General features: G+C 41.3%; 1 protein-coding gene across 5 annotated transcripts in view; it reads left to right on the top strand.

Annotated features, from left to right (window-relative positions):
• Nucleotides 1-22,870, top strand: part of CDKAL1 (CDK5 regulatory subunit associated protein 1 like 1) — a 714,482-nt gene that overhangs the window by 428,709 nt on the left and 262,903 nt on the right. For all 5 annotated transcript variants that reach the window (XM_030314751.1, XM_030314750.1, XM_030314749.1 and 2 more), the window contains one exon: nt 8,760-8,905. In XM_030314751.1, the coding sequence (XP_030170611.1) occupies nt 8,760-8,905 (146 nt within the window). The remainder of the gene's footprint in view (nt 1-8,759; nt 8,906-22,870) is intronic.

Below are 22,870 nucleotides of genomic sequence, written 5' to 3'. Positions count from 1 at the left end.
TTTCAAGAAAGAATGTTACAATTGGTAAACTTGATAAAAGGGTAAATAGGTATGGAAACCTTAAGTGGTCCCCAAGTGCATTTCTTATTTTTCTTAAATGTACTTTAAAAGATATAATCGATATTATTAGGCAAAAAAAAAAAAAAAAAAGCGCAATTTATATAATAGGTTGGTAGATTATTGTACAAAATATACAGCTTTGTGTCTCAAGACAGTGGGATAGGTTATGTGTTACCACTTGCGGTTTGCCTGGAAAATTTTTATCCTTGAAGATTGAACTCCATTTGGAATGAAATCTTCTGTTGCCCATGTAACGAGTTAATTTCTTCCTCCCCTCTTCTCTCTTTGTAACTGATTTATAGTTCCATCCCAATATTTATTGAAAATTGCTTAAGGAAAAGGACTTTGCAGGGGTGCCTGGGTGGCTCAGTCTGTAAAGCGTTGAACTCTTGATTTCAGCTCAGGTCATGATCTCACGGTTTGTGGGATTGAGCCCTGCCGTCCAGTTCCGCACTAACAGCGTGGAACCTGCTTAGGATTCTCTCTGTCCCTCTTCTGCCTGTGTGCGCCTTCTCTCCCTCCCTCTCTCTCTCTCTCTCCCTCTCCCTCTCTCCCTCCCTTCCTCAAAATAAATAAATAAACTTTATTTTTTATTTAAAAAAAGTTTTTTTAACGTTTATTTATTTCTGAGAGAGAGACAGAGAGAGACAGAGCATGAGCAGGGGAGGGGTAGAGAGAGAGGGAGACACAGAATCCGAAGCAGGCTCCAGGCTCCCAGCTGTCAGCACAGAGCCTGACCTGGGGCTTGAACCCACGAACTGTGAGATCATGACCTGAGCCAAAGTCAGACACTTAACCGACTGAGCCACCCAAGCGCCCCTGAACATATTATTTTAAATGTCTCCAAATGTTCTTTCCTTCATCCATAAAATGACAGTGTGGCAGTGGGATGCATGAGGTTATGCTGTATGACAAATGATCTCAAAAAATGACACTGTCTTATAATGACAAAAACGTATTTCCTTGCTCATGCTAAATGCCTGTCAGGGACTGACTGAAGCTCTGTTTGAGCTGTCTCTACGTTCGAACTTCGATCGTAGAAGAAGGGGAAAATTAGAGATGGAGAAACCCTTCTGTCCAGAAGTCATACCTGTCATTTCTGCCCACATCTCATTGGCCGTTCAAGTCATGTGGCTACTCCTGAGTTTAGGCAGAGATGGTAACATCCCCATAGGGAGGGAAGCCACTTCAGGAGATGAGGGGTCAGAGGAGATGCACGTAGGGCCCCCCCCACCCCACCCCACCCCCCTGCCCTGTGCTCATCTGCAGAGGACGCAGTTTTGTGTGTGCACGTTTGTAAGATGCCTAGGAGTTTGCTGTCCTTCTCTGCATCCCCAGTCCCAGAAAGTTAGTTTCATGTTGACTAAACACTTGCTGTGAGCAAGTCCATACCAAGCAATTGTGACTGGAGCGATTAAACCACAAGAACATTCTTCTTAGTATGCCACCTAACACTTGAAACAGAAGTTACCTGAAGTTAGCCTTTGAATGATGAGACCATAAAGAAATGAGAAATATATCTTCAACCTCTGCCTCTCGGTCGCAGTCCTTAATTATTTGTGTCAGGTTTGAGAGAAGCCGATAGGACAGCCTTTGCTGAGTGCTCGGTGTAATCAGACTGCACTTTCCCCATTAAACCGATCAAGTATTGATTTGTTCTTTTAGTGTTTAGAAGACTCAGTGTTGTTTTGTTTTAATAGAAAACAAGGCAACTATATGTATATTGTTCGTTTGTTTTTTTAGGCTATTACCTGTTCATGTTATATGGTGTTTAAAACACAACAAATTTTACTGTGAGTTTTCCTCTTTGCCGTTTTATCTTAAATTTTGCACAGTAAAATTGACTTAGTCATGTATGTTCAAGTTTTCATGAATTTTCACATACATACAGATTCATGAAACCATCACTACCACAGGATATAAAAACTCCCTTGATGTCTTGGTGACGGCAGAGCGGAATAATAATTATGAAATAGAACAATGGCAACATCAGTTGAAGACAAATGTGTGTGTGATTACAACTCTTAGCATTCTGACAGTAGTATTCATATACATTTTTATCTTTGTAATGTAAAGTCTGATTATTGACGATGACCCTTGTAATGGTAAAGGAGCATTGAAGTCCTTTTAACATTTCTGTGAAGGCTAATTAGAACAGAGGGCTCAACTTATATTAATGCAAATGCTGAAAATGTTAACTCTTTGCAGTTTGGAAGTGAATTTCCTGTTATAATTAAGTTATAGATCAAATGTGAATTAGAATCTGTTCACAATATCTAATCCTCCTCACTTGGGACATGCGGATTGGAAATGTTCTCTTCTTATGCTCCCTCAGTTGTCTTACTGCTGCTATTAAATGATAATTTATTTTTAGATTGCTGAGAGTAAATGTAGGTGCTGGTAATTCACTTAGTGGCTGTTACGGTGTCATTAATGAAGTAATGGATGACATATGACTCCGGTCTTATTTTATCTTGACTTACATGACTTTGGGAGTATTGAAGGTGACTCCGGAAATAGGATCTCCTAGAACACAGGCATTGCTGTTTTGACCTTTACCTAGAGGTCTTTGCAGGGCTTCCTCTAAAATAATTCATGTTGACTAATTAATTGGCTCATCGAATCATTCGTTCATTCAACTATAACTTAAGTATTTAAGGGCCAGGCATTAGCGAGGATATGGGGAGATGCAGGGAATAAATAAGATACATCCTTGGGGTGTGAGCATGTATGGCAGAATTACAGGACAGGGAAATAAGGGCTGATAGGAGCCTGTACAGTGTGCTCTGGCATTGACAGTGGAGCACCCAGCTCCTTGGAAGAGATACTTAGAATAGCAAAGTATTGCTACAGCAGGGTGAGCGTAGAAGATGTTACGCCAAGTGGAATAAGCCAGACAAAAGGGACAGATACTGTAATGATTTCACTTATATGAGGTGCTTAGCAGAACAGTCAGGTTCATAGACAGAAACTAAATGGCGACTACCAAGGGCGGGGGAGGGAGGCATGGGGAGTGATGTTTTTGGGTACAGAGTTTTCAGTTTGGGATGATAAAAAAGGTCTAGAGATGGATAGTGGTGATGGCTGAATATAACATCATGAAAGCATGTTAATGTCATGGAATCATACATTCAAAAGTAGTCAAAGTGGGAAATTCTATGTTACATATATTTTGCCACAATGAAACAACAACAAAAAAATAGGAACCAAAAAATGATCAGTTATACTCCCCACCCCCAGTTCTTCTCTTTTTTAAGGGAAGTTTTTTTTTTTTTTTTTTAATTTTTTTTTCAACGTTTATTTATTTTTGGGACAGAGAGAGACAGAGCATGAACGGGGGAGGGGCAGAGAGAGAGGGAAACACAGAATCGGAAACAGGCTCCAGGCTCCGAGCCATCAGCCCAGAGCCTGACGCGGGGCTCGAACTCACGGACCGCGAGATCGTGACCTGGCTGAAGTCGGACGCTTAACCGACTGCGCCACCCAGGCGCCCCAAGGGAAGTTTTTTTAAAGAATTTTGTAACATTCCCTCTCCATCTTTTGCATCTGTTGTAGTTTTTCCTAAAAAGATTTTATATGTAACAGCTAATCTCTGTCAGATTTATGCCATTAGATTGTGTTGCAGAAGTCCATAAGTATGGATGAAACTTGCTTTACTAGCTTTCAAGCTAATAAATATTCAGAACGTTTGAGGTACTTTTGTATGAAATGGCATATTTAATAAATTCTACATCCCTATATTTTATTTAATTGAAAAAAAAAAGCCTATGTACTTCAACATGAATGACCCTTGAGAACATTATAAGTGAGAGAAGCCATTTCCAAAAGACTGATGGTTCTATTTATATGAATTGTCCAGAGTAGGCAATTTGTAAAGCCAGAGAGTAGACTGCTGGTTGTTTCCGACTAGGGGGAGGGGGTTGTGGAAAGGGGAAAATGGGAAGATTTGGGATTCGTTTTAGGGGGAATGAACCAATTCTAAAATTAGATTTTAGATGGCTGCACCGTCCTGTGAATATACTAAAAAACACTTAATTGCACACCTTTTTTTATAGGTCAATTGTATTGCATGTGAATGATATCTCATATAAGCTTTGTTTGCAATGCTTAAAGGAATGGTTTAATTTATCTTTTTTTGAAGTATCTTTTTGCTTTTTGCTTCCTCATATGTCTTAGGTTAGTTGAAAACAATGTAGCACTGTCAAGATTAGCTTTTTAAATATGCATATGCTTTCTAACAAAGCTACAACCTGAGCAGACTTTATGACTGGTAACCATCAAAATGAATGCACAGACATCTGAATACAAGTATTAGTACATTTTGTGCACTCACACGCTGAGTGACTTTGTTAAACTGGTAGCGCACATATTTAAAACCAGACAGAATATGATGATTCATTTGATGACTGCAGAGCAACAGAAATGACACATTTCTTTTAAAGATGTACCCATTATAGGATTGCTTTTAAAAATGGTCTGTTTTCGTCAAGTCATTACGTTTTCTTTGCTTTTTAATTTCATAAAAAAACTAACAAACATTGAGACGATTACCAGCTTGTGAAAGGAGAGCTCCAAAGAAAAGCACTGGGTGGAAATACTGTTTCATTGATTTGGTTAACCATTCTGTAATCCCTGCTTCTAAAGTAGTCACCATCTAGATGTTAAGCAGCCTTGATACATTAGCCCTTAAAGTGTAAGTGACCTTATATTAAAAGAGATACATAGGGCGCCTGGGTGGCGCAGTCGGTTGGGCGTCCGACTTCAGCCAGGTCACGATCTCGCGGTCCGTGAGTTCGAGCCCCGCGTCAGGCTCTGGGCTGATGGCTCAGAGCCTGGAGCCTGTTTCCGATTCTGTGTCTCCCTCTCTCTCTGCCCCTCCCCCGTTCATGCTCTGTCTCTCTCTGTCCCAAAAATAAATAAACGTTGGAAAAAAAAAAAAAAAAAGAGATACTGTTTCCATACTAGTTGCTACCACAGCTCCTCATACACACCCCCCTCGTGTGCCCACATAACCAACTCGCATACTTGCCCACCTACTCGGACTCACAGCCAGCTCAGAACGCAGGGTTTGCTCATGGCTGCCATTTTTTTGTTAGCCACATTTTGAACTAAGTGCCCCCCCCACTTATTCCTTTGGTTAAACTGGGCCCCACATTTATAATTAACTTATAAATTAATTGCATTTATAAACTACTTGCCTAAGAAAACGCATTGTGATTCCAACCTAAAGCTGCAACTGATTTTTAGATATATAACCCAATGGGGGGGGGGTGCTACCTATGAAATGCCTCATTTTTACTTTATATTTACTTATATATTAACATAGAATTTTTCACTTCCAGAAATTAAGGCTGGCCAATCATATGTTTGTTTACCTGCTTGAGTCCAACCATTACTATTTGAACATTTGTCTTCCTATCAAACAGCACACACATTTTAAATCTCTTTCTATGGGGGCGCCTGGGTGGCTTAGTCGGGTAAGTGTCCAACTTCGGCTCAGGTCACGATCTCACGGTTGATGAGTTCGAGCCCCGCGTCGGGCTCTGTGGTGACAGCTCACAGCCTGGAGCCTGCTTCGGATTCTGTGTCTCCCTCTCTGTCTGCACCTCCCCGACGTGTGCCTCTGTCTCCCTCAAATGAATAAACATTTAAAAAAATTTAAATCTCTTTCTATGTATGTTCATGTGGTTTTAACCCATATCTATATTTATATGTTTGGTTGTATACCTAGCAGTAGCCGTTGTGGGGATCCAAGGAGAAGGGCAAGATAGTTATTTCCTCCTCTCAGAGAGCCTCCCTCTTGGAGATCGATGACCTTGGTGCAAGGTGGGACCAAGAAAGCACTTGGGTAACAGCAGGAGCAGTTGCTGAGGCGTCAGAGAGGAGGAAGTAATCTCTGGCTCCAGAGAACCTGTAACAATAAGCTGAACCTTAGAAATAAGGGAAGAATTTTGAAAGGTGAAGAAACCGAAAGGTCCTTCACCAACATGCAGAGTTCTTGGGAAAAGGAATAGACCTAAAACCAGAACAGAAAATATCTACTCTGTCTCTTCGGGGTACATGAATCTGTGAAGTCCTAATTCTTTCAGTGGGAGAAATACAGACTTTAATTAAGGGGCAAGTTTATTTTTATTTTGTGTTCTGGCGCCTACCATTCTAAAACATTGCCGGGCCTGTAGCGTGAAGCTGAGGGTAATTACTAGTGGGCCATCTTATTTTGAGAGCCCACGGGAAAAACCCACCCCGTTCATCCTCCTTGTTTGCTATTAACGTTTCAATTTGTAAGTTGTCATACTGCGACAGGCCGGTAGGTCACCCGGAGCAGGGTCCTGCTTGTAGCAGGCCACCCTGAGGGTTTCCAAGAGAAACTGCACTCCCCTTTCTGGCCCAAGGTCATGCTCGCTGGGAACCGCTTTCTAATTTATTGTATGCACATCAGCACAAGTTAAACCTCCTTCACTTACTAGTTACAGGGACCAGCTCATTGAAAAGCTGTTCCCAGGTTCCCATTAATCTGGATGAAAATGTGTTACCAGGAACTTTAGAAACTATTCAAGGAAGAAAGAAGAGTATTAGATAAATTGGTCTGTTGAGGGCTTACATGTAAACACGTACTGAATTATTTTATTTTCCCAGTATCCCTGGAAGGTGGGTCGGCCACTCTCTCTGTCTTACAGATAAGAAAACCGAGGCACAGAGAAGGAGAGTGAAATTTCATTCCCTGCATTATGCTCCTTGTTAAAGTGTCACTTTTTATCACAGTAGGTATGTCGAAGGTTGGCCAACGCAGGGTCCTGCCCCTTTAGTAAACACACACTTTTGTTACGCTGTGGATCTTGATGTTCAGCTGCAAAAGACCCGGCCAGCAGAGAAGCATGGCAGAAGGCCAGCCTGGATGCGGCAGGGTGTGTGATGATTAGCGTCGCCTGACGTGGCCTCCTGTGCCGCTCGTGCTGAAGAGCCTGCTGGCTGAGTACCCAGCCAAGAAACATGACAGTTTTGTGAACAGATAATATGTTAGGCGTTCGTTTTTCTGTTGAATAAGAAAGTCTTCAACTCCAGCTCTAATGTATATGTCTCTATGGACACGTATCTATCTGTCTTTCCAGGTAGATAGAAGACAAGGTGTGTATACCTATTAATTTCTAGTAGAGAAAGTATGGATAAAACATTCCAAGGAGTCCTGTTATTTGGCTATTTGAATTTCTTGGTCCAAAATGATTTTTTTAAACGACTAGGCTGCTATTAAGAAGGTGACCGAGGGGCGCCTGGGTGGCGCAGTCGGCTAAGCGTCCGACTTCAGCCAGGTCACGATCTCGCGGTCCGTGAGTTCGAGCCCCGCGTCGCGCTCTGGGCTGATGGCTCAGAGCCTGGAGCCTGTTTCTGATTCTGTGTCTCCCTCTCTCTCTGCCCCTCCCCCGTTCATGCTCTGTCTCTCTGTCCCAAAAATAAATAAACGTTGAAAAAAAAAAAAAAAAAAAAGAAGGTGACCGATCCGAGTCCATTGCTCTTTTCTTGCACATTCCTAAAAGCCCTGATGTTCACAGTTGGTGGAAAGAAAGTGGAGACACGCAGGGCATGGTTAATACATATGCATGACTGACCCCTAAAGAGCTAGGAGGTGACTCTACAGAGTTAGCTGGCTCTCAGACTCCATAGATCCTCAAAATACTGTTGTAAGGACGAAATGAAATAGCACATAGGAAAATGCAGTATTTCGAAAGCTAAAAATCACTGGTTGCATGCAGGTTATCAAGGAGCAGCTCCTTTCTCAACATTTTTACTTCTTGGTCTCTTTGTACCCGCCCTCTCCCCCTGCGCCCTCTTCTCTTTTCCTCTTCTCCTCTTCTCCCCCTTCCGCCAGGCTCCAGTGGCAGGGGGCAGTTGGAGAAGGACTGAATCCGTCTCGTGTTCTTACTGCTTTCATAAATGGTCACGTTCACGCCACTTGCCTTGTATCACTCTTTTCCCTGCCCACCTTTGTATCCTCTGAGGAATTTTAAGACACTCTCTGCGCTTCCTAATTTGCTTTGCTCCATTTTGCTCTACCTTTGCAAAATTGGATCATCTTCCTGTTCCTCCCTTCTTACACGCTCTACATCTAGCTATCAGCCGGTCAACTGGTTAGCTTCATTGCGTGATGCTGTGTCTTTTGCATAGTAGATACTCAGAAAATACGTGTTCATTAACTAGCTGAAAAAGAAACAGGTGAGTTACATATTCCTTCTTCTCTTTCGGTATTAAAAAAAAAAAAAAAGTGTTGACTGGCCTTAAATTTGGAGATTTTATCCAAGCCCACAGGATTGTAGAGCCTCAACTGTTTAACTCTTGGTGTTTTTCCTGCTAATGTAGCAAGGCAGAATAATAAAACTTGTTTGAGGCAAGGGAGTGTTTATTTTGAAAGACTCAAAAATCTTCCTCTTTAGGCATCCATGAGTTTACCTTTGTTTTGTCACCTAACAGAGACGATAAACATGAGGAAGACACGCTTGCGTGGAATCCTCTGAAAGTAACATTAAATTTCCAAATGTCATCAGAGAGTATTGCCAGTCGACACTCGCTTGAAGAGCCTGGGTGATTGGTCTGTTTTCAGCTTTGTTGATTTGATTGCCCTTGTGAGTGTTGATCCGAAGGGAACCATTACCTGATTCCTTAAAATGATTAATGTTTTCTCCTTCCATTTTTTTTTTTTTTTAAAGGAAATGGCAAAAATCCTTAATCATCCCAGAGTCTATGCTTTTCTGCACATACCGGTCCAGTCTGCCTCTGACTCTGTACTCACGGAAATGAGAAGGGAATACTGCGTGGCCGACTTCAAAAGAGTGGTGGATTTTCTGAAAGAGAAGTAAGTCTGTTAGTACTTAAGAAAATAACCATTTCTTTTTTTCTTTCGAAAGCATGTGGCAAAAATGCACTTATTGTAGCCACAATTAAAGGTACCAGAGGGAAGGCGAGAGTTTTGAAGCTTTCCGAGCCTTTAAGTTTCCTTAGGGACCCTTGATGTGGTTTCTTCTTATATCCACCTCCCATCTGTTCACAAAATACCATTAATTTGTGTGAGATTGCCACAGTCTGTCCAAGGTAGCACGCATTGCAATCATTTTTCTACCTGACCTCGTAGATGAAAACTGCATTGGCTTTGCTTAAATCTCCTTTAATGTGGCTTTTTGAGGTTGTGAGCTGGGCCCGATGTGGAGATCGGCCAACTCATGTCACCGCGGAGTAGATAATTTTCTCCCAAGTAGCATTTTTTGAAGAGTATCTGGAACGTTCTTGCTTTTACCCGCTTATCCCTGAAGATCACTTGGAGAATTGTGATGTATAAGGTGGTTTTGGGATTCTGTGTTTTTAAAGTTGAAATTGCTGTTGACCAAAATTAAGGCATATTTACACAATCTTAGACATGAATGATCATTTTGTTTCCACAGAAAACACTTGCAGCCCATAATTATATTCTTCAAAACCCTACTTCTCATCATCACCAAACGTTGACTGCCTTCTGTGATTATACAAGGCAGGAAATAGCAGGGCTGGCCAAGGTCATACAAAACCTTCTCAAGTCTGGGGCACTGCTCTCCCCCGTGGCGATATGTCATTTATCCGGGCGTATCTGTGGCATGCGTCTTCCTACTTTCCATAATTTTTTTCCATATTTTTTTCCTCTGTTGTTTCTCTTAATTAAGATACAACTTTTTGTTTCCATCTTCTTGTTTATAATTATATACCTTTGTACCATGTCGAAGTGCTACATGGGTGTGATTACTTTATACAAACTGTGAGCAGTTATTTTTTCCACCTTCAATTAGTGACTTATCCTGACTACATAGAAATCTTTTTAAATCTTTTTTCTTGTTCTATTTACTTTCTCCTTCCTCCCTCATCTTTCCCTTATGTCTTTCTAATTTTTTTTTCCACCTCTAGGCATTTCTTGATTATCCTAACCACTAGAAATAAAGACACTTGTGTGCATTCAAACAAACACAGCTAATTGTTCGAATATTCAAATCAGTGAATAGAAGGCATGTTTATTCTAGGATTTCGTAATTGTAATGGTTAAATATATACAGCCTTCAAAGTAGAAAGCAGAATAATGACAGATCTGTACCATCCATAGTAACTTTCTGCTCTTGAACAGAATGGAGGTCAAGGCTGAAGTGTGAGAACTTTTATGTTAGGTGTCTGTTAAGTTCCCCTGTATCTCTCCTTTGCGTTCATTCTAGCTTATTGTAGGTAAACTTGCCTCCGTGAGAGAGTCCTTTTGGGCACGTTGGCACTGGTGAATGGAATGTTTGCAAAATTGCAGATAAATTGTTGCACCTGTGAAATTTCTTGCCTCTTGCTTATTACTAGGGCAGTGGCAAATAATGTGTACGATTCATACCTGTTGCACAAGATTTTGCCAAGTGGAGACATGCATCCTGTTGTGCAGAATAGACTGAACACTTTCCAAATAGTTTGTTGCATTAATGTGATTCGGTGAGGTTAAGGAATCAACACTTCTCTTTCTCCTCCACTTGGGTGAGTGCTGACTCAGTTGTTTGGGGAATTACTGTAGCTGCCTAACTGGGCAACAATTTCACAACAAGTGCTAGCCTTTTATGTTGTTCCAAAGGTGGCCCTCTTAAATCTGTTGCATCTTGAACAGTTTCAACAGCATCCATGAGGTATAGAGAGGTGAAAAGATGATCACATCAAAGTGTTAGAGAATAGGCTCTTGCCTTTATTCATGGGTTAAACTCATTGTCCTTTTTTTGGATTCTGAATTAGCCTGAGGCATCTTTGTAGCTTTTCTAGAACTACCCTGCTGTCGGAAAGATCCCAGAACGAAGTACTCTGCCTGAGGATCTCTAGCGTTTCCATTGCTGGAAATATCAGAGATCCCTGGAGAGGATATTGGAGATGCCTGGAGAAGACGCCCCCATCCCACACCCATCCATCCACAATGTCAATTTCAAGTTGTGTGAATCACTGAAATGGTAGAGTATGGGTCTAGATAACATCTCTGAAACGTTTTTTATTAAAACTCTGTGTTGTATATGTACAGCGAGGGCAGAAGCAACCTCGGTGTACAGTTTCATACTTAGATTTTAACTTACGAGATGTATTGGAAAAATGTAGAAGGCAGACAGTATGGTGCCCTGATGCAGAGAGCAGATGACTGAGAAAAGTTACAGGTACTCTTCAGAAAAAAAGAAGAAATCAAATCCCCACGACTAATCACGTGATCCTTGCATGGTTTTACACAGTTCATCAGAACCATAAAATTGTGTATTTTGTCCATTCTGCCCTTTTGCTTGTGAAGAAGCATATAGCACTCTCTCCTGCACGGACAGTGGGGTCCACCTGTGCTCCTTAGTGAAAACGTGTTTCCTGTCCTTTCGGGAAGGTCCACCCATCTAGAGAGTACTTTTCAACTGTAACAAATATTTAGAAATAAATGAAGTAAGGGGATCCTTCTGTGATGTTTTGCTTATTTTTCCCTATAAAAACTAGATGGCTTTATGCCAAGTAGAGGAGGGCTTATTGGAAACACCAAAGTCTCAGGGATTTCTGTAGCACTGCTGGTCTGGATAACTGATCCGGCACAAATTGCTTTGTCCGGTGTTTAATCAGAATTCAATAAAATATTGTCTTTTTTAGAAGGAGGACCTCACACTGTCATTTTGCCATTTTGTGCATTCATAAAATGACTGTGACTTAAAATGACTTGTTTGGCGCTTTCCTCTTGCAGCTGCTTTTTAAGCTCCTGTATTAATGTCTTCTTTCCTCTGAAGCTTTTGAAGCCCTTTTTTTTCCTAGTGAGCCTTTAATAGATGAGAATCTTGATTTTTTTTCTCCATGAATATGAATCTTCTCATAAATTCATGTTACGAATAAGGAACAGAGCACATCCTAATCTGTCTCGTCAAAAAATCCAATTTTTAAAAATTTTTTATTTTATTATTTTTATTTTTTTTAACGTTTATTTATTTTTGAGACAGGGAGAGACAGAGCATGAACAGGGGAGGGTCAGAGAGAGGGAGACACAGAATCTGAAACAGGCTCCAGGCTCAGAGCTGTCAGCACAGAGCCCAACGCGGGGCTCGAACTCATGGACTGCGAGATCATGACCTGAGCCGAAGTCGGCTGCTTAACCGACTGAGCCACCCAGGTGCCCCAAAAAATCCAATTTTTAAAACAACCTATAGCATTTAAGACAGAAGTCCAAACTGTTTAAGTCTACCTGAAGCTACGGGGGCTTTTAAACTACTAATTCAGTGATATTTATGACTCCCTGTTTCTGAAACACAGGGAGGTGAAATCTCTTTAATTAATTTTCTTTACCATTGAAACCGGCCCATGTGATAGCTGGGAGCAGTAGAAGTTTACTTGTGAGCCAGCTTGAAGTTGATTCATTATTCTCTGCAGTTGTTTGAAAGTTGGCAACTGTTCTCCTAACAGCAGCTGGATTGGAGATAACCTGGTGGTGCTGGCACGTGCTGAGGCATATGGGAATTTATTAAATCACGCAACCTTTGCAAAGAAAAGTGTCTAAATTGCTTAATATACTAATTTAAAACAGCTGGTCGTGAGCAGACGATCATATGACTTAAATTATTCTATTCAGATTTATTAATCCAGTTGGAAAATTAAGTTGATGTTTTTATATGAATGGGTAAGATGATTCCTTGAAATGTGTAATGGGATTTGGAGGGATACGGAAGCAAACTATACCACCAAGGTGCCATTCTGGTTTCAGAAAGATTGGTGTCTTTATGATTTTCAGTAAGTACCTCATGAGTTTTATTCCTTTTATTAATTGGCACTGAACTGGTTTTTCTGTTACCTTTTTAAGATACTGCTGGAATTTTTTCAAAAAGTATAAAATTGTATTTTTTCATGTTATTTTGAAAGAGTTAACTTCCTAATGAGAGGGTTTTTCACTTTGGTATGTTGAAGGTGATATACTTAGGGTTCCTAGGGCGTTGGGACCTTGGACACGGACTTTAATTGGGCCCCCCTCCTTTGAGCAGTAAACCCAGTCACTTCCCCAACATAAAACCGTATATTCACATATATTCACAAAATGACAACACATAGAATTCTTCTCTCAGGCATATGTTCTCGTGGTGAGGAAAAGAATCTCTGAGTCCTCAAATTCACACATTAAAGTGTGAAAGAAGATGAAGGAATGTCCTGTTGATAGATACATTTTAAGACATGAAAGAGTTTATATATTAAAAGATCCCTTTGTTTCCACAGATTATTTGTTTGGAGGTCCAAGGGCCTTTTGGTTTATGTTAACCAGACCTTAAACCTGGGAGACTGGGTCCATCTCCCTTACCCCGTAGATGCATTTTGAATGAATTAACGACCAGTTATGTTTTCACCTGCTAGTTGCATAGATCTTAAGTTGTACCTTCCTGTAGCGTCTTTATGTTGACTAAAAATGACACAATATTATCCATTCTCAGAATTTGCTGTAATCATTTGTCAATGTGCTGTGTAATTCTGGGCCAATTTGTCATGTTGCTTGTAGAATATTAACCCTTTAGCATCGTGATGTCCATTCGCACCCCTGAGTTGACTCTACCCAGAGATTGCCCAGTGAAATGCCATAGCCAGTAACCAATGAGCACTCGGGGTAAAAGGGAACCTTTCAGCAGGGAGGACTCACCAGAGGGGAGGTACAGCCTTGCAGAGAAAGCTCTGTCCTCCCATCTCTCTGCTGTGGACTCAGGCAGTAAAGGGGCAACGAGGGCACAAAGCCGGGATCACTTTGGCAGGTTGATTTCTGTAAGTGAGTCACAGAGTTATCTCACACTGCCCAGCCTATCCTGTGACCTACTTTTCCAGTCTGTCTGAAGGGGGAAAAAAAACCAAAAACAAAATGATGCTAACTCATTAATGTCTTGAGTCCCATTTCTTTCTTTCGTTACTCCCAATCATCCATGTGTCCATACTGGAACACAGTCTGATGAAAGAACGTTGTGCTAAATTTGTATTTTATTCTGGTTTTCATATCTAGCTTTATTCCTAGTGGCTTGGACACCTGAGCAGCAATATCTGTCAGAATAGAGGAAAAGAAATTGCGGGGGAAAAAAAAAAAAAAAGATTCGGCAAGGACTAGGTAATTAAGTTTTCTTCCACATGCATTCCCAGATTCCCAGATGTGTTTCTATTCACTGAATAACCGCCTCCCAAATAATTTAGGCAAAATACTTCCCTCAAAGTTGTTTTCTGACTTTATTCCATCATTTCTAACATCTTTAACTAGGTTGTTATCTTGGGTGTCCGTGAGACCTTGTTCGCTATTTTATCTCTTGTCGGACCTCTTTTTGAAATAGTGACATTCTATTGTCTTCCTCTCCCTCCCTTGCTACTTTTACATTTTTTCAAAAGAATGAATAAGTATTATTGGAACAGTTATGTAGCAAGAAAACACTTTTTCTTTTTTTGACATGGTATTATATTTACATTTGGAAGATACTGACATCATGTGCTAAATACCGCATTATTGTAGGACTACTCTACACGTGATTCATTGGTTTGAAAGTAATTACATCTTCTATTGGTGCTTTACATTTTCTGTCTAGCCTGGTCAGGAGAGAAATCTCATCATTCCTAACCTCTTTCTACCTTCTATCGTTCCATTACAATGCAATCGTGTTATTCCTTTCAGAAATAACACAGAGAAGAGAAGCTTCTTTCCCTTAATCCTTCGTACATTCTCTCTACCTCAGTGTATTGTTGTAAACGTAAGGGTCGAGTCGCATAGTATGATAACATGTACTGATAGTAAGCATTTTTCCTTTCATTGATAGAGTGCTTTTCATATTCCACGGGGCTCACATGTTATGTCATGATGTAGTCACAGAAGTATGTAAGATAGGTATTTTTAGTCTCCACTTAATTTTTTTTTAATGTTTGTTTAATTATCTTGAGAGAGAGAGCATACAAGCAGGGGAGGGGCAGAGAGAGAGAGAATCCCAAGCAGGCCCCGTGCTGTCAGCACAGCGTCCGACAAGGGCCTTGATCTCACAGACCTTGAGATCATGACCTGAGCTGAAATCAAGAGTCAGACACTTAACAGACTGAGCCACCCAGGCGCCCCTAATCTGCACTTTTTAAAGTGAGCATCAGAGTTCAGACTGGCTGAAAAGACTTGGTGAGAACCCACAGTGATTTAATGCATAATAGAGTAGGTCTTCAGTTTCTGCTGCACAGCAATCTTCCTAACAATAATATTGATCCAATCACTCATTTTTTTTTTATTTATCAGTTTTGTTCTCAGCTCTGTAATAAATGCAACAATATCAATACCAATAGTAATACTTAATACGGTGATAATAATAAAGCCAGTGGCTAATATTTTTAAGTTGTACTTTTGTGCCAAGCACTGCTCTAGGGCAGTGACATATGTTCGCTTATTTAATCCTTAAGTCCCAAGGATGTTAAGTAATTTTCCCATGGTCAGGCAATCACTAATCAGTGATAGAAACTCAGTGAAAACTCAGATCCTGTGATGCCTGAGCAGCTCAATCATTGTGCCGTACTGTTGTGCTAATCTAAGGCACAGTGCTCTAGCGATGGGAGACGGTAAGGTGGACTCGTCAAATAATAATGAAGTAAAATTTACAGTGCTTCTAAGGGAAGGTGAGAAAGGTATGCATGAGTGTCAAGGATGGTGTTTTATCCCGAAATCTAATAGAAGAGGGAAAATGAGAGGAAGGAAGAATTTGGATAGAAAAAATGAGTTTGGTTTGGGACATACTGAATTTGCAGTACCTGTATAGAAAATCCAGGGGAGATGAGAACTGGGTGGCTCAGTCATTTAAGCGTCCAACTCTTGATTTTGGCTCAGGTCATGATCTCATGGTTCATGGGATTGAGCCCCACGTCAGGCTCTTCGCTGACAGCATGGAGCCTGCCTGGGATTCTCTCTCTCTGTCTCCCTTTCTCTGCCCCTCCCCTGCTCACACGTGCACTCTCTCCTTCTCTCACTCAAAATAAATGTTTAAGAAAAAAAAAAAGAAAGAAAAGAAAACCCAAGGGAGAGCCCCTGTAGACTATACAAAAGGTGGGCTAAGAGCCCAGGAAGGAGATGAGGATGTAGAGATACATGTTTGTGAGTAATTAGCTTTTGAGTGGCAGATGAAGCTGTGGGTGACGAGATCATTCAGCAGAAAGAAAATGGAAGGCTAAGAACAGGGGATTCGGGAAGACCGGCATTTGGGTGATAGAAAAGGTGAAGGGATCCTGTGATGAGGGTGAAAAGGCAGGGTCAGGCCCAAGTAGGGGAAGACGAAGGAGGAAATGGCACCATGGAAGCCAAGGGACGTAGCAGTTTTAGGAAAGTGAAAATGGCAAGGGTCAAATGCCAGCTAGAGTTGCCTCTTGGAAGCGGGTGCTGAGCTAGGTGCTCTGGAGGAAAAAATAAATACTTCTTAGATTATTTTCTTTCCCCAATACCGTAAGTGCTCAAGAGCTGTTGAGATGTAGTAGTGTCTCTGTGGTCCTCTGTTGACTGCATGCCCAGTTCTGAGCACGGTGCTCAGTTTGTCCTCCTTGACCCCGTGACCCCCATTTTGCTACGCTGTGTGCACAGCATCCAGGGCCACAGGAGCAAGAGGCGGGGATAATACATATTGGCTGAATGCATGGTGTGTACTCTGGAACCAGAGAGGTTAAGGCTTAGAGTACTACCTCTCATTCTATTTTAATTAAAGTTCTCTTTTCATAAACAAGAAAATCTCCTGTTCTTTGCAGAGAAACTGATCCATTCCCTTTGGTAGAACAGAAAACTCTGTATTCTTAAAGATTCTCTGTTCTATGAACTCCTGCTGGCTTATAGCTAACAATAATTATAAGGCGATAGGTATTCAGTGTATAATATGTCGGAGGCAACGTGCTAAGTACCTCAGTACTTTATGTGGATTGACTCATTTAATTTTCACAATGGCTCATACCAGATGGGAAAACATTATTACCCCCGTTTGACAGGTGAGGAAATTGAGGCACACAGCGACCTGCCAGAGGTCAGGTTCACGCTCCAGCCTGCGAACCTCCGCGTGCTTGTCATTGCTGCTGTGGCATCTTGCCTTTCCAGATGGGGTCATTTTTAGAAACATTAGGGATGATCATAATTTTCTAATTGAGGATTGCACTGTATTGTTAGACAGAAAATTTCGGATTACACATACCTTCTTCCAAAACTTTGCCACACCTTTCTCTAGTCAGTATCCCCTCCCTTTTGCTCTCACTCCCCAAGCAGGTGGAGAGCCTCTGCATAAACGGATGACAAGCTGTGTTTGATTGTGAGCACAGGGAAGAAGAAGTACAAGGAGATGATGACCGGTTTATCTGTCACAACATCTCTAACTATGAACTGCAGAGTGTGTTCATCAAGTGTGTGTACAAGTCAAATAAAATGCTGTACTAATGGCGAGGTGTCACAGAGCTATCGTCCTACGTAATCTGCTGTGTGGCAGAAACTTTGTGAGGCCTAATTTCTGTGTCCTATTTACCCTTCCTTCCTAGAACCAAATGTATTCAGTGTCCAGCTCGAACCCCTGCCCGTGAGCAGTCTCTGTTCCTAACACTGATCATTTCATCACTTGCTGCTGGCACAGGGGGATCCGTTACTCTGGTTACTCTGACTTCCCATCCTCGTCCTTATCATCGTTCTCTGATGGACGTTTCCTGAACCCTCATTATTATCTAAGACCTTATGTTCTTATCAAAACCCAGGAAGAAATCAGAGGAGCATAGCACATGCAGTGCGTGTAATTTGGAATGTTGTACTAGACTTGGCAGGATTATCTGAAAGTGCCATCACTAAGTCAGCAGCAAACAATGGGAAAAAGAGAGAGTGATGTAACCCATCATTGTTTTTAAGGATTGAATTTCAGACTATTAGGATCTGACCAATTTAAATTCTGGAAACAGGACCAAAAAGTCAATTGTGAATTGATGTTAATTTCAAAGGAGCCAAAGACTTGCATTTATTCAACTAATATTTTCTGGATACAGACTGTGTGTCAGACACTTGTTGGGTGTAGAAATTAAGAGCTTGGTAAAACCCGATGACTGTCTTCTAGAAACTTCTAGACGTTCTTTTTTTTTTTTTTTTTTTTTTAATTTTTTTTTTTTCAATGTTTATTTATTTTTGGGACAGAGAGAGACAGAGCATGAACGGGGGAGGGGCAGAGAGAGAGGGAGACACAGAATCGGAAACAGGCTCCAGGCTCCAAGCCATCAGCCCAGAGCCCGACGCGGGGCTCGAACTCACGGACCGCGAGATCGTGACCTGGCTGAAGTCGGACGCTTAACCGACTGCGCCACCCAGGCGCCCCAAGACGTTCTTTTTTTTTTAATGTTTGTTTACTTTTGAGAGAGATTTACAGACAGAGCACAAGCAGGGGAGGGGCAGAAAGAGAAGGAGACGCAAAATCCGAAGCAGGCTCCAGGCTCTGAGCTGTCAGCACAGAGCCCAACATGGGGCTTGAATCCACGAACCATGAAATCATGACCTGAGCCGAAGCCGGATGCTTAACCAGTTGAGCCACCCAGGCACCCCTAGGGACTGACATTCTTAAATCATGGTTAATATTATACACATACTTAGAGCCACTGTATTTGGTAAGTATAGTAAAACCCCAGTATTAACTCTAGTATAGGGGGGCAGAGCTTAAGTGTTGATTATAGGCTTTCCATGGACAAGAAGGAAACACTGAATTACAGGTCTTACAGAAAACCAATCTCCTTTCTTTAGACAAGGATACTTTACTGGTTTGATTTTGTTGATGATATAAAATCTACAGAGAAAGGGTTTACCTAGATTACACACGTGTACATGTGTATATTTGTATGTATAAAAGTTATAGTTCAGTTGTCTGAAAGTGACAGAAGAAAGTGATGGCATAAAGAAAGTGGAAGTTTTTCAGTCAAATGAGGTCCAGAGCTAGGCAGTAGAGCTGCGTAAAAGTTCCAGCATGTCAGGGATACAGGATATAGCTTTCATCTCATGGTCCAAGATGGCTACTTAAGCGCCAGCGATCAAATTTACATTCCAGTCTGTAGGCAGATGAGGGGCAAAAGAGGAAATGTGTTCTCCCCTTTTAAACACTTTCCCATAGTTACACATGTCACTGTGATTTTATCTAAATAGTCAGAACCTAGTCACATGTCTGCACTTAGCAGAAAGAAAGGCTAAGCAATGTAGTTTAATTTGAGTGGCCTTGCACCCATCTGAAAACGTGGGGGTCTGCTGAAATAAGGGCAGATGAGATAGTGGAGAACAATTAGTATTCTCCCACAGTCTCATCTTTTGGCCACTCATTGCTATGTACAGAGTTGACCCACCCTAGCCCCATCCAGTTACCCTGTCCTTTTGTGTATCCATGGCTTATGGTCGATGCTGTCCTTTTCAGAAGGTCCAAATGCAGCTGCAAAGTCCCCAAAGTCCCCATTTAAAATGGAGTAGAAATAAAATCATAAATTTTTGAAAGTCCCATTTAATATTGGGGGAATGGGAAGCACCTATCAGCTATTATTCAATGGAAATTACTGAATCCTGCTTTGTAGAATCGTGACAACATTCTGCCCTAGCACTGAAGGACATTCTTTGTTACCTCATCTGAGGAACCGTGACATCCCTCTGGGAAGGGATGGACCTTCTAGCTGATTGTCCTGTATTGCTCCGGTCTGCAAGGCCATATCTGGGTTGGGCATTAGAGGGAATGCTGTTCTGGCTGGATTCTAATACTTCATGCCTGCTTCCTTCTGTTGCTGATTTCAGACCTGGAAGTTGCACAGATACGTACTCTGCAGACCGTCATGGTACATCTTTTGCAACCCTTTTCCCTTAAAATTTTAGTATGCTTCTGATCTGTTTATTTCTTGTCAGTTCAATAAACAAGTGGAGTCAAAAGCATGTCTGGACATAGCATTGAACCTGAAGACTCTATATTTTATTGATTGGCCTCTATCCTATGCCCTCCTCCCCCAACTCTGAATTTAGTGATGACTCCCCGGAGGCCATCTGAGACACTCATAATCCCACTGCTTCCAGGAAACTGGGCAAGTATATGGCGCGGCACATAATCTGTCTTAGGTAGGGATGGCATTGTAGCCAGTTCCTATAATTGGTTTGCTTGGCTTTTGCAAACTTGCAGACCTCAAAATCACGGAGGGATATAATTCAAGGGAGATTTTTCTTCAATCTCAGTTTACAGTTGGTCACTCCTAGTCTGAGTTCTTTGTTGCTAAGGGCAAAAAGAAGGAGCAGGCTGATACTTCACATTCTGAAATTTGTTAGCACTTCTGCTGCTGTAGACTGAGCAACTATTGTTCTGTCTACTGAGGTTCAGCAGTTGACTCTTTGACCAAGTATTTTGCCAACATATAACATTAATTAGCTTTCCAGTCTGCAGTAAGAGTACTTCCTACCTGCTGCACAGCTAAACTAATGCCATCCTTCTAGGTACTGTTACTTGTAGAATTCAACTTTAGGTAGATTTTGTCTGGGCTGTGAATGACCAAAAACAAAAAATAATACCTCAGATAAGGGAGGTGTATATCACTCCATCACATAGGAAAAAATATATTTAGTAGGTGGTCAGTCATCTGGTGCTGGTGAGACGTAGCAAGGACCCAGGATTCTGTCTTGGTGCTCAGCTATCCACGAGTTCTGTGTCGTGGTCCATGGTGGCTGCTTAAAATCCATCCACTAATCTGCCTACTAGCTAGTAAAAAGGAGAAAGAGAAAGGTGTATCTCTCTCTCCTTCCCTATCTTTAAAGCTCATCTTGGAGCTGTATGTGACACTACCACTTATGTCTCTTAGAGTAGAAGATGGCCATCTCGAGGTGCGAGGGAAACTGGGAAGTAATAGTGTTTCTTCCAGACGTCCGTGTATCTAGTTAAAAATCTGCTTCTATGGGGCGCCTGGGTGGCTCAGTCGGTTAAGCGTCCGACTTCGGCTCAGGTCATGATCTCATGGTCTGTGGGTTCGAGCCCCGCGTCGGGTTCTGTGCTGACAGCTCAGAGCCTGGAGCCTGTTTCAGATTCTGTGTCTCCCTCTTTCTCTGACCCTCCCCTGTTCATGCTCTCTCTCTGTCTCAAAAATAAATAAATGTTAAAAAAAAAAAAAAAAAAAAAAAAAAAACTTTAAAAAATAAAAATCTGCTTCTGTGGGAGATGAAGGGAATGGAAATGGAGGGGACACCGACAATCTCTGCCCCTGCATGTACTTTTAAAAAAAATTTTATTTATTTATTTGAGAGAGAGATAGAGCATGAGTGGGGGAGGGGCAGAGAGCAAGGGAGAGGCTCCACGCTCTCAGCTCACAGGGCTCGAACTCATGAATCATGAGATCATGATCTGAGCCGAAACCAAGAGTCGGGGAGGCCTAATCGACTGAGCCACCCAGGCGCCCCTACATGTACTTTTAAAAACATTCTCGTGTTCCAGTTTGAGAACTTCCCCTAAAGAAGAATTCAATTTGTAGTTCTAATTCTAAGCACCGAATTTTTTTCTCTTGGGTATCATACCTGGTTTTGCACATGAGCCGGTTGATGGTCTTTAGTTTTTATTGTTGGTGGTGGTGATAGTGATTTCAGTTTTGACTTCAGTTTTTTAGATTTGTATCTACTGACACAGCCTTCTAAGCTAAACCATATTCGGACATATTATCAGTTGTTCTCAGTGATTATCAGAAAATACCATTTTATGAAAGACTTAAAGAAATGCCTGGGGCGCCTGGGTGGCTCAGTCGGTTAAGCGGCCGACTTCGGCTCAGGTCATGATCTCGCGGTCCGTGAGTTCGAGCCCCGCGTCGAGCTCTGTGCTGACAGCTCAGAGCCTGGAGCCTGTTTCAGATTCTGTGTCTCCCTCTCTCTGACCCTCCCCTGTTCATGCTCTGTCTCTCTCTGTCTCAAAAATAAATAAAACGTTAAAAATTTTTTTTTTTTTTTAAAAGAAATGTTACTTCCAGGGTTTTGGTTTTGTTTTATTTTGTTTTCTTTCTAATACCAAACAGGAGTCCATTTCACCACAGTTTTTTCTTGTCCTCAATGTCCTTTTAGTATGCACGTGGCAATGGCCTCAGCCTCGTGGAGAGCATTTCTTGTGTTTCTGTACCATGTGGGGCATCTCCCACCACTTAACTGCCTCCGTCACAGTAGATCACGAAATACGTGCAAAGTCTTACGTGTATTTCTCCTGTGACCCTCCCCAGGTCTAGATGCCCAGAATGGTGGACGTGGCATTGCCAGAATTACTGAGCACTTTCATGTTACAAGAAATAGAAGAAAATGAACATTTTTCTTGTATTTGTCTGTGCAAACTTATTTCCCACCCGATATTTGCTCTGATTTGTGTGGGGTCCATGGCATGATGTGTCTTTGCTTTTATTTATTTTAAGTGTCTGAGATTCTTACAGGAATTTTCTCCTGATAAATTAATCTATTCTGATCAATGAAATCAATGGTTTCTCATTAATAGGCTTTAAAATGAACAGATTTTTCTTCCTGTATTATTTAGAGAAAATTGGTTTTAGTCTAGCCATGTTGATAAGATCAAACATTAAGCTTTTTTTTTTTTTTTTTGGAAAATACTGTTTTAATTGAACTGTGCAATAATGACTCTTTTTCATATGCTTTCTCCTAATTTATTACGATTCAGTCTTTTTAATTGTATGATTGGAAAACACATTATTCTTCTGAGTTTTTTTTTTTTTCTGGAAAAAAAATGTCATTGTCCAGTTTGTTCTAACTCTGATCAACTGTTCTAATGGGTTGTATTCTTTTTTCTCCATTTTAAATAAGTTG

The sequence above is a fragment of the Lynx canadensis genome, chromosome B2, assembly GCF_007474595.2.
Source record: "Lynx canadensis isolate LIC74 chromosome B2, mLynCan4.pri.v2, whole genome shotgun sequence".
NCBI classification, from domain to species: Eukaryota; Metazoa; Chordata; class Mammalia; order Carnivora; family Felidae; genus Lynx; species Lynx canadensis.
Note: the sequence above shows the minus strand (reverse complement) of the source record. Positions and strands in the feature narration are given on the sequence as shown.